This window comes from Mycteria americana, chromosome 25 (genome assembly GCF_035582795.1).
Source record: "Mycteria americana isolate JAX WOST 10 ecotype Jacksonville Zoo and Gardens chromosome 25, USCA_MyAme_1.0, whole genome shotgun sequence".
In the NCBI taxonomy this organism is placed as follows: Eukaryota; Metazoa; Chordata; class Aves; order Ciconiiformes; family Ciconiidae; genus Mycteria; species Mycteria americana.
Genome location: NC_134389.1, coordinates 750165 through 762049, shown reverse-complemented (window position 1 = coordinate 762049; position 11885 = coordinate 750165). Strand labels below are relative to the sequence as shown.

General features: G+C 72.5%; 1 protein-coding gene across 1 annotated transcript; it reads right to left on the bottom strand.

Moving 5' to 3' along the window:
* Positions 1-472: 472 nt before the first annotated feature.
* Positions 473-11804, bottom strand: SEMA6C (semaphorin 6C). The gene is given in 20 exon segments (XM_075524673.1): positions 473-932; positions 934-1397; positions 2076-2123; positions 2372-2427; positions 2546-2623; positions 3241-3378; positions 3907-4146; positions 4655-4810; positions 4939-5070; positions 5490-5707; positions 6077-6165; positions 6518-6640; positions 6723-6813; positions 7084-7185; positions 7803-7859; positions 7943-8000; positions 9175-9289; positions 9371-9525; positions 9527-9564; positions 11649-11804. Coding segments are annotated over 20 exon segments (2841 nt in total). The 3' UTR covers positions 473-605.
* Positions 11805-11885: the final 81 nt, after the last annotated feature.

Here is an 11885-nt window from a genome sequence, read left to right as displayed (position 1 = left end):
CCCTGCCCTTCCTGGCATCCCGGGTGCCTGCGGCCATCACGGGGGGCTCCAACGCACCCCAAAGCAGCGAATAAATTAGAAAGGATCAAAAAAAAAAAAAAAAAAAAAAGCCCTGGGAGCTGGGGACACAGGGCCCCTCGTCACCCCAGGCCGAGAGATGGGGGTGGCTCACGGCTGTGGGGATCCTGTCACCCTGGGCAGGGAGAGGGGGTGCCTGGGGGACACGGGGACCCTCGTCACCCCCGCCTGGGAGATGGGGCTGGCTCAGGGTTGCGGGGGTCCTGTCACCCTGGGCAGGGCCGTGGGGTGCCTGGGGGACACGGGGGCCCTCGTCACCCCGGGCCAAGAGATGGGGCTGGCTCATGGCTGCGGGGGTCCTGTCACCCTGGGCAGGGAGACGGGGTGGCTGGGGGACACGGGGACCCTCGTCACCCCGGGGGGGGGCCTGCCTGGGGCCCCGGGGACCCTCGTGGCTCAGGGCACGGAGCTGGGGAAGCGGGGACCCTGCCGCCCGGGGCGGGAGGACAGGGAGGGCTCGGGGCCCCCCGCCCGCCGCAGCAGGGGGGGGCCGGGGCCCGGGAGGTCCCCGTGTCCCCGGCGGGGGCTCAGGGCCGCCCGGGGGTCGCCGGCACCAGCAGGGGCTTGGGCAGCACGGGGGGCTTCGTGGAGAGGGAGCGCTCCAGGGCGGGGGGCCGGGGGCCCCAGGGCGGCCCCCCCGGGGCGCCCAGCGAGTGCATGCGGGTGAGCCCCCGGGCCGCGCCGGGGGGTCTCGCCGGTGGCCCCCCCAGCGAGTGTCTCTGCGCCAGCGGCCGCCGGGGCGGCGGGGGGCTGTCGGGGGGCACGTCCAGCCGCCGGGGAGCCCCGTCGCGGGGGGCCGGGGGGAGCCCGGAGCCCGGGGTGCCCGGCCGCACCCGGTTGGCGAAGGAGCCGGCGCCCGGGGGGGGTCGCCGGCCACCCCGAGCCCCCCGTCCCGTGCAGCCGCTGCAGCAGCTCCTCCAGGGGGGCCTTGGGCGGGGGTCCCGGGCCGGGGGGCTCCGGGCACCCCGGGGTGCCGAGACGGGCGGCCTGGCCGCGCCGGGGCTCCGCCGCCCGCTCCCGGGGCGTCTTGGCGGGCGGCTGCGGGGTGGCCTCGGGGGTGGGCAGCTCGGGGGGGCCCCGCAGCCCCCCGGCCCCTCCCTGGGGCGGCAGCGGGGGGTAGAGGCGGGGGGCGGGCGGCTGGGCCGGGGGCCGCGGGGCGGCGGGGGGCTCTGGGGGCCCCTTGGGGGCGGCGGGGCGGCGGCAGCAGGCGGCCAGCAGCCCGGCGGCCAGGGCGCCCAGCGCGAAGGCGCCCAGCACGCAGCCCACCAGCACCGGCACCGGCACCGTCGCCGTGGCCCCCGGCCCGGCCTGACGCACCCCTGCGGGAGCGGGAGCACCCGTCAGCCCGGCCCCCCCGGGGTCCCTCCTGCTCCCCGGGGTCCCTCTCCCGTCCCCGGGGTCCCTCCTGCTCCCCGGGGTCCCTCTCCCACCCCGGGGTCCCTCTCCCGTCCCCGGGGTCCCTCCTGCTCCCCGGGGTCCCTCTCCCACCCCGGGGTCCCTCTCCTGTCCCCGGGATCCCTCCTGCTCCCTGGGGTCCCTCTCCTGTCCCCGGGGTCCCTCCTGCTCCCTGGGGTCCCTCTCCCACCCCGGGGTCCCTCTCCTGTCCCCGGGATCCCTCCTGCTCCCTGGGGTCCCTCTCCCACCCTGGGGTCCCTCTCCCGTCCCCAGGGTCCCTCCTGCTCCCCGGGGTCCCTCTCCCACCCCGGGGTTTCCTTCCTGGTCCCCAGGGTCCCTCCTAGTGCCTGGGGTCCCTCTCCCACCCCCGGGTCCCTCTCCTGTCCCCAGGGTCCCTTCCTGGTCCCCGGGGTCCCCCCCCATCTCCAGGGACCCTCCCCAGTCCTTGGGGTCCCTCCTGGTCCCTGGGGTCCCCCCACCCCTGGGATCCCTCTCCCACCCCAGAGGTCCCTCCTAGTCCCTGGGCCCCTCCCATGTCCCTCTCTGGTCCCCAGGGTCCCTCCCAACGGGTGCACAGGGGGGACAGACGGGGTGTCACTGACCGTGGGCCAAGTCCCTGTCCCCGTCACCGTCCCCCGCAGCTGGTGCATCTGCGAGAGCAGAGTGGGGTCAGGCCGGGCCACCTGCGTCCCCTGGGGCCACCTGTGTCCCCCCAACGTCCTCCACATCCTCCGGTGTCACCCATACGTCCCATGGCCCCCACTGTTGCCCTCGTGCCAGCCACCTGCATCCCCCCGTGACCTCATATCACCAGAAGTTCCCATGGTGACCCTCTATGTCCCCGAATATTCCCATGTCCCCAGTGCCCCCCAGTGTCCCCCATGTCCCCCCCCTTCACCTTGGCAGGTCCCAGCGATCCCGGGGGATCCCTCCACGTCCTGCTCGAAGCCGCTCCTGGGCACACGGGGGGGACATCACCCACCGTCCCCAGTGTCCCCACCCCACGAGGAAGGGACCCAGGAGATCGGGGCGGGGGGAGTCCCCAGGGAAGGCCACCGCGGGGGACACTTACGGGAGGTCCTCGGAGAAGGGGACGCAGCCCCCGGGGGGCAGCCAGACGCAGTAGGGGTCACGGGCGGCCAGGCAGCTCCTGCGCGGGGGGACCCAGGCGGCCGGGTGCCGGAGCCACCCTCGCACGTCCCTGGGCCCTCGCACGCCCCCGGCCCTCGCACGCCCCTGTGCTCTTACACGTCTCCGTGCCCTTGCACACCCTCGTGCCCCCGTGCGCGCCCCATGCCTGCGTGTGCCCCTGGGCCCTTGCACGCCCTCATGCCCGTGCACACTCCCAGGCCCGTGCATGCTCTCATGCCTTTGCACGCTCCCATGCCCGTACGCACTCCCATGCCCTTGCACGCCCTGATGCCCTTGCACACTCCCAGGCCCTTGCACACTCCCGGGGCCCTTGCACGCCCTGATGCCCTTGCACACTCCCATGCCCGTGCACGCTCCCGGGGCCCTTGCACGCCCTGATGCCCTTGCACACTCCCAGGCCCTTGCACACTCCCGGGGCCCTTGCACGCCCTGATGCCCATGCACACTCCCATGCCCTTGCACGCCCTGATGCCCTTGCACACTCCCAGGCCCTTGCACACTCCCGGGCCCTTGCACGCCCTGATGCCCGTGCACACTCCCATGCCCTTGCACGCCCTGATGCCTGTGCACACTCCCATGCCCGTGCACACTCCCGGGCCCTTGCACGCTCCTCACCTGCGGCAGGCGCCGTGCCGGGCGCAGCGGCTCAGGGGCAGACGCACCAGGCACCCGGCGAAGGCGACGTAGAGCTCCCGGCCCGGCAGGTGAAGCTCCAGCCCCAGCACCCGGCTGGCGCCCCGTGGCCCCCGGCACCTGCACCCCCCATAGCAGCCATCGTGACTGCACCCGCCCCAGCAACCACAGCCTCACGGCACCCGGCAGCACCCGTCGGCACCCTGCAGCTCCATGGCACCCACCAGCACCCCATGGCACCCGCGTGGCCCTGCAGCACCTGCGTGACCCCAGAGCACCCATCAGCACCCTACGGTACCTGCATGACCCCATGGCACCCATCAGCTCCCTGTGGCACCCATATGGCCCCGCCAGCACCCACCAATGCCCCGCGGCACCCACATCACTCCCCAGCACCCCTACAGCACCCACACCACCACTGTGCCCATTAGTGCTGTCTCCTAGCACCCATCGGCACCCATGGCCCCCACGAGCCCCCCCCAGCACCACCAGCACCCCCAGCCCCATAGTGCCCACAAGCCCCCCCAGCACCCACCAGCACCCATGGGCCCTACAAGCCTCCTAGTACCACCAGCACCCACAGTGCCCACGAGCCCCCCAGCACCCCCCAGCACCCAGAGCCCCAGGCACCCAGCGCCTGGCGCTCACCGCCCGGGGTCGTAGAGGCTGATCTCCTCCAGCAGCAGCGTCTCAGAGCCGGCATCCCCGCTGTCACCAGGCTCCCGGCTGTCACCAGGTGCCCGGGTGCCACTGGGGTGCCCACGGCCGGCCCCGGGGTGCCGTGCGGCTGCCAGGACCTTCAGCACCCGCCCGTCCTCGGCGCCCAGGAAGAGCACGGTCTGGTTCCCCCGCGGCCCCGCGCCCGTGTCCACCGCCAGCTGCGTCAGCCTGCGCCCAGCGCACCCTCGCACCCGCCTCGCACGGGGCCTCGCAGGCGGCTTCGCAGCCGCTCGCACGCCCTCGCGCTGGCGTCTTGCACCAGGGCTTCGCGCTGGCTCGCACCGGGGCTTTGCTCACCCTTGCGCGGGACCCTTGCGCACGCTTGCAATGGGGCCTCGCGCGCTGTTGCACACCCTCGCACCGGGGCCCTTGCACCCGCGTCTTACACGCCCTCACATGGCCTTGCACCAGGGCTTCGCACGTCTTTGCACCAGGGCTTCGCACGCCCTTGCACCGGGGCTTCGCACACCCTCGCGTGGCCTTGCACGCCCCTCGCACCAGGGCCTCGCTCACTCTCGCACAGGAGCCTTGCACGAGGACCCTCCCCACCCCGCAGCACCCGCAGGACCGGCTGCACCCTCACCCCCCTGCACACCCACACCCTCCTCACACAGGCCCCCCTCTGTCCCCGAGGCCACCCTGTCCCCGAGGCCACCCTGTCCCCGCCGGGGCGCACCTGGTGCCGGTGCGGGTGAAGAGGGGCCGCCCGCCGGCGGGTGCCACGGCACCGTGCAGCAGCGGGTGCTCCTTGGCGAAGGCCAGCGTCTCATCGGGGAAGTCCCTGGAGGTGACGATGCCAGCGGCCGGTCCCATCCCGGCGCAGCAGCCCGGCCTGCGGCACAGCCAGCGTGGGGACCCAGGCGTCCGGGCGGCTGCCGCACCCCGGGGGGACCCAGGCGTCCGGGCGGCTGCCGCACCCCGGGGGGACCCAGGCGTCCGGCTGCGGGGAGGGGGGGGTACCTGGGTCGGGGCACCCTGTCCTCGGGCACCGGGGTCCAGGTGCCGGCAGTGCCACGGGGCTCGGCGAAGGGTCCCTCGAACGCCCGCTCCATGTCCGCCAGGTAGAAGGCGCAGACAGCCGAGCCGGGGATGCTGCGGTGGCAGTGACGGGTGGCACCGGCGCTGGGGACACCCCGTCCCCACCCAGGGCTGCCAGCTCGGCCTCGGTTTGGCCAGGGCCCCTCCGTGTCCCTGTCGGTCCCTGCTGTGTCCCCACGCCCTGTTCCCCTGTGCCTGCGTCCCCGTGTCCTGTCCCACTGTGTCCCCATGTCCCCCTGCGAGTCCGTCCCCATGTCCCCATGTCTGTCCCTCCCATGTATCCGTGTCCCTGTGTGAGTGCATCCCCATGTCCCCATCTCTCCTGTCCCCACGTCCCTGCCCACGTCCCCCCATGCCACGCTCCCCTGCCCTGTGTGCCTGCAGCCCCACGTCCCCTTGGCCCCCCACGTCCCCACGTTCACGTCCCCCATGTGTACCCCCGTCACCGTGTCCCCGCGTCCCCACCGCCGTGCCTGTTGGGCTGGGTGCCGAAGAGGGCGAGGACGGCGGGGCGCCCGTGCAGGGCCCGGGGGGGTGTCACCGCCTCCAGGACGTCAAAGTAGAAGATGGCGTCCCCAGGGACGGCGCACTGCAGCCGCACCTTCAGGAAGGACGTCCAGCGCCGCTCCAGCACCCGCGGCGAGCCCCCCTGGTCGTTGCGGCACACCCGCGCCACCCGCGCCACCGCCACCTGCGCCAGCACCCGCGGGCGTCAGCACCCAGGGACCCGCGGGCGTCGGCACACGGGCACCCATGGGCGTCAGCACCCAGGCACCCACGGGCGTCAGCACTGTCACCTGGGCAGCCAGGGCCATTGGCACCTCGGGCTGGCACCCATGGGCACCCATGGGCACCTGCACATGGGGCTGGCACCCAGGGGCACCCCACGGGCATCAGTCACCGTGGGCTGGCACCCAGGAGCACCCGCAGGCAGCACCAGGCCCGGCCAGACACCCCGGTGAGCGGCACTGGGGTCTCCCCTGCCTTGATGCCAGGGGGATGGGCACCTGGATGCCCCCCCCACCCCTGTGTCCCCGCGTCCCCGCGTCCCCGTGCCCACCTTGCCCAGGGCGCTGAGCTCCACGGCGACCTCCCTGAAGAAGAAGTAGACGTAGGGGCCGTAGGGCAGCGCCTGGACGAAGTGGGGCTCTGGGGGGGCCGGGGGGGCCGTCAGCCCCCGCCGCCTCCTGTCCCCGTCCCCCACCCCTGCGCTCACCCCCTCCCCCGCCCCCTCCACCCCCCCATGGCCCCGCAGGCCGGTACCCCCAGACGCCGGCCCCCGTGTCCCCACAGCCCCCCTACCCCTCCCCCCAGCCCCCGTATACCCGACCCCTCTACCCCAGCCCCATATACACCCCTACGCCCCTGCCCCATACACCCCTCTACCCACCTCCAGCCCCCCAGTACGCCCGTACCCCTCGGCCCGTCCCCATCGCCCCCCGTTATACCCGTACCCCCTACCCCATCCCCCTACGCCCCCGGCCCCCCATGCAGCGGGTACCCTGCAGCCAGCGGGAGCTGTACTTGAGGGTCCGCAGCGGGGGGCGGCCGGGGCTGAGGCTGCGGTAGATCACCGCGTCGCTCGCCTGGAAGTCGGCCACGGTGGCCGAGTACAGGCTGCCGTCTGGGGCGAGGGGACACCAGCGTCAGCCCTGTCCCCACCCTGGGGACCCCGTGTGTGCGTCCCCCCCCCATCCAGCACCCACCGACGAAGAGGGCGACGATGCTCTGCTTGGCGTCGAAGGGGCACCGGGCCTGGCCGCTCACCTCCTCGCCCTCCTGCGCCAGGCTGCTCACCTGGGGGGGGCCGAGGCGCTGAGACCCCCCCGCGCTCATCGCACCCCCCCGCTGACACCCCCAGCCCCGGCACGGAGCCGCCGAGGACCCCCGTGCTCGTCACACCTCTGGGCACCGCCCCGCTGCGCTCCCCGGCAGGGGCTGAGACCCCCCCCGTTCATCGCACCCACGCTCCCCAGTGGGGGCTGAGCCCCCCCCCCCCCCATCACCCCCCCCCCGCTCCCAGCAGGCTCTGAGTCCCCCACTCGTGACCCCCCCCGGCTCCCCCACCTGGTAGGTGCGGCAGAGGGGGCTGAAGGCGTTGGTGCCGCAGGCCAGGAGGGAGCCGGCGTCGCGGGGCACCAGCACCCTGATGTAGTTGTGGCACTCGTCCTGCGTGGGGGCAGGTGGGGACGCGGGGGGGACGCGGAGGGGACACGGGGGGCCCCGGTGTCACCACCTCCCTCTGCCCCGCGCCCCCTGTTTGCAGCCGTCCCTTCTATCTCCCGTGCCCCCCACACCCCGCACCCCCATACCCCATACCCTGTACCCCCACACCCTGTACCCCGTACCCTGTATCCCTGCACCCCCATACCATGTACCCCCATGCCCCCACACCCCGTACCCCCACACCCTGTGCCCCCATATCCCCACAGCACGTACCCCACACCCCGTGCCCCCACACCCCGTACCCCCCCCCTCCATATACCCCACACCCCGTACCCCCGCACCCCGTACCCCCCTGCACCCCCTACCCCCTGCCCCCGCACCCCATACCCCCACCCCCCCCTCCATATACCCCACACCCCGTGCCCCCACACCCCGTACCTCCCTGCACCTCCCTACCCCGTGCCCCCGCACCCCGTACCCCCACCCCCCCCTCCATATACCCCACACCCCGTGCCCCCACACCCCGTACCCCCACCCCCCCCTCCATATACCCCACACCCCGTGCCCCCGCACCCCGTGCCCCCCTGCACCCCCTACCCCCTGCCCCCGCACCCCCGTACCTGCAGCCGGCCCCGCATGGCGCAGTTCTCCCTGTCCCGCGTCTCCCAGGTGAGGTGCTGCGGGGTGAGGGGGGGTGGGCACGGGGACACCCACCCCGGCCCCCCCGTGTCCCCAGGGACGGTGGCCCCGGTCCCCTTACCCGCTCGGGGTACAGCGTCCCCTTGTCCTGCCCCAGGTCGAAGGCGTAGATGTGGTCCCTGGGGGGGGAGGGCGTGAGCGTGCGAGGGGACGCGGGGGCGTGCGAGGGGCACGGGGATGTGCGAGGAGCACGGGGACGTGCGAGGGGACGCGGGGACGTGCGAGGGGCACGGGGATGTGCGAGGTGCACGGGGACGTGCAAGGGGGCACAGGGACGTGCGAGGGGACGCGGGGATGTGCGAGGGGACACAGGGACGTGCAGGGGACACGGGGACGTGCAGGGGACATGGGGACGTGCGAGGGGCACGGGGACGTGCGAGGGGACACGGGGACACACGCCACACACAAGCGCAAGGGACCGCAGGGACATATTCAGGGCCACAGGGAGGGAACACGGGGGCACAAGCATGCACAAGCGTGCAGGAGCACGCGCTGGCGGGCAGAAGCGTGCGCAGGCAGGGGCAGTCGGGCTCGAGCGTGCAGAAGTGGGCGCAAGCACACGCAAGTGTGCCCAAGCATGCCCAAGCGTGCGCAAGCATAGACAAACACACACAAGTTTGCACAAGCGTGCACAAGCTTGCAGAAGCAAACCAACCTCTGGAAGCACATGCGAGTGTGAACAAGCGTGCACAAGCTTGCACACAGACAAGCACGTACAAGCATGCACAAGTGCACACAAGCTTGCAGAAGCATGGACAAGCATTGGCAAGCAGGTACAACTGTGCATAAGCTTGCACAAGCACGCACAAGGACAGACAAGCACGTACAAGTGCGCACAACCTTGCACAAGCATGTACAAGCACGCAAATGGGGGTGAGCTTGCACAAGCACAGATAAGCATGTACAAGCATGCACAAGCTCGCACAAGCAGACAAGTACGTAGAAGCATGCAGAAGCATGTACAAGCTTGCACAAGCACAGATAAGCATGCACAAGCATGCACAAGCACACAAGAGCTTGCACAAGCACAGACAAGCATGCACAAGCACACAAGAGCTTGCACAAGTGCGCACAAGCAGGGACAAGTATGTGCAAGCATGCACAAGCGTGCACGAGCTTGCACAACCACAGACAAGCTTGCACAAGCTTGCAGAAGCACAGATAAGCACGCACAAGCGTGCGCGAGCTTGCACAACCACAGACAAGCTTGCAGAAGCACAGATAAGCGTGCACAAGCGTGCACGAGCGCCCACGAGCTTGCACGAGCGCGCCCGAGCGCGCGGCCTCGCTCACCGGGCGGCGAGGAAGAGGGTGCCGTTGAGGCGCAGCATGTGCTGGAAGTCGAGGCCGAGCTGGGCCGTGACGTTGTCCCCCCGAAGGCCGCCGAAGCGGGGGTAGGCGGCGGTGGCTGCGGGGACGGGGGGGACGCGGTGACACCCCGCCGGCCCCCCCAGGCCCCGCTCGCCCCCCCCGGCACCCCCCCGCTCACCTGCCAGCCCCACGGTGCTGCGTGCCACCAGGTCCCGCGGGAAGGCCTGCGCAGCCCCCCCGGGGACGAGGAGGAGGAGGAGGAGGAGGAGGAAGGGCAGCGGGCCCCCCAGCATCGCCGCAGGCGCCCGGAGGGGACGTGGGGCTGAGGGTGACCCCCCCGGGCTGCGCGGGGCTGAGCTCAGCGGGGGGAAACTGAGGCACGGGGGGGGGGGCACAGGGCAGCCCTGGGGAGGGGGGGGCGTGGGGACAGCGGGGACGTGCGCCCCGAGCGCAGGGACGGTGCTCCCAGTGCCTCCTCCCAGTGCTCCCAGTACCCTCCTCCCGGTGGTCCCAGTGCTGCCATCCCAGCGTCCCTGTACCCCCCTCCCAGTATCCCCAGTGCCCCCCCCAGTGTCCCCTGTACCCCATCCCAGTGTCCCCCGTACCCCCCTCCCAGTGTCCCCAGTGCCCCCCCCAGTGTCCCCTGTACCCCCCTCCCAGTGTCCCCAGTGCCCCCCCCAGTGTCCCCCGTAGCCCCATCCCAGTGTCCCCAGTGCCCCCCCCAGTGTCCCCTGTACCCCCATCCCAGTGTCCCCAGTGCCCCCTCCAGTGTCCCCTGTACCCCCCCCCAGTGTCCCCCGTACCCCCATCCCAGTGTCCCCAGTGCCCCCCCCAGTGTCCCCTGTACCCCCCTCCCAGTGTCCCCAGTGCCCCCCCCAGTGTCCCCCGTACCCCCATCCCAGTGTCCCCAGTGCCCCCCCCCAGTGTCCCCTGTACCCCCATCCCAGTGTCCCCAGTGCCCCCCTCCCAGTGGTCCCAGTGCCCCCATTTCAGTGTCCCCAGTGCCCCTGCTCCAAGGTGCCCATCCCAACGTCCCCAGTACGCCCATCCCAGTGTCCCCAGTGCTCCCAGTGCCCCGGGAACTGCAGCCAGCAGCGCCGGGACACCACGCACAGCACAAGCGTGCGCAGCGGGACACCCACCCGCACCCACTGACACCCACCCGCACCCACTCCCGCCCCCCCCCCCCCCGGGCACGACACCCTCCCCGCACCCCCGGCCCCGCGCAACACCCGCCCAGCGCCCGGCTCCACCGCACCCACCTGTCCCCTCCAGCACCCCAAAACACCCCACCGGCACCCCAGCAGCACCCCGCCACAGCACCGCACCGGCACCCCGCCGCAGCACCCCACCGACACCCCCCGCCACCCTCCCGGCACCCCAAGTACCCCCCCCAACACCCCAAAACACCCTCACGACACCCCAAACCCACCCCGCCCCAACACCCCCCACTCACACACACACCCCCCCCCCCGCCGCGACCCCTCCGCGCTCGGTACCGGCTCCGCTCCCCGAACGGTCCCGAACGGCCCCGAACGGCCCCGAGCGGCTCCGCCCCGGAACGGGCCGGGACCGGCCGGCGGCCGGAGCGGGGCCGTGGGCGGGACCGGGGACCCCCGTGGGACACCCCCACCCGTGACACACCCCCCACCCCCCCCCCCGCCGGGGCCACCCTATAGATAGTCGTTAATCCCCGTTAATGAGATGATCCTCATTAGCTGCTGAGGGGTTGGGGGGGGGGGGGTTGCACACGCGTGTGCACACACGCGTGGGAGCGCGCACAGCCCTGCGCTCGGCGGGGTGGACGCGCGTGGGTGCTTGCACGCGCGTGTGCACAGCCACGCCCCGGCGGGGGGGTACCCCCCCCGCCGGGGCGTGGCTGTGCACACGCGCGTGCAAGCACCCACGCCGCGGACCCCCCGTGTCGGTGCCCGCGCGTGTGCACACGCCCACGTGCAAACGCCCACGCAGACAGACAGACAGACAGACGCGCGCGCGGGTGGACACACACGCGAGACCACGCACACGTGCGGAGACCCTTGACACACGCGTGTGCGAGGGGCCTGGCTGTCACCTCTGTCCCCCTCCCGAGTGGGGACCCGTCACCTCTCCTGCACCAGCGTGTGTCCGTTTGGGGCCCGCTGGGGACTGGGAGCTACTGGGAGCACTGGGAGCTATTGGGAGCACTGGGCTCCCCCCCCAGGTGCCACTTCGGTTCCTGTCCCCAAGTGTCCCCAGCCTCCCCGGGGGGGACGGGACGGGGACAGGGGACCCTGGGGACATCCCGGGGGTCTGCGTGGCCCTGGGGAGACGCCTGAGGTGCTGGAGGGTCCGGGGGGGGGGGGGGGGTGGTGGTCCCAAGGGTGCGGGCACAGGGTGACACCTGGTGGCACCACGTGGTGTGGCACCTAAGTCCCCTGAGGGGGGGGACCGTGTCCCCAAGTGAGTGCCTGTACCCCCGGCGGCATGCCTGTGTCCCCAGAGTGCCGGTCGTGTCCCTGAGGTGTGACAGCGTCCCCAGGGGGTGACCATGTCCCCAGCGGGGTGACAGCATCCCCAGGGGGGTGTCCATGTCCCCAGTGAGGTGACAGCATCCCCAGGGGGGTGTCCATGTTCCCAAGGGGATGACTGTGTCCCCAAGTAGAATGACTGCGTCCCCGGAGGGGGTTAACCGTGTCCCCAAGGCTGTGACC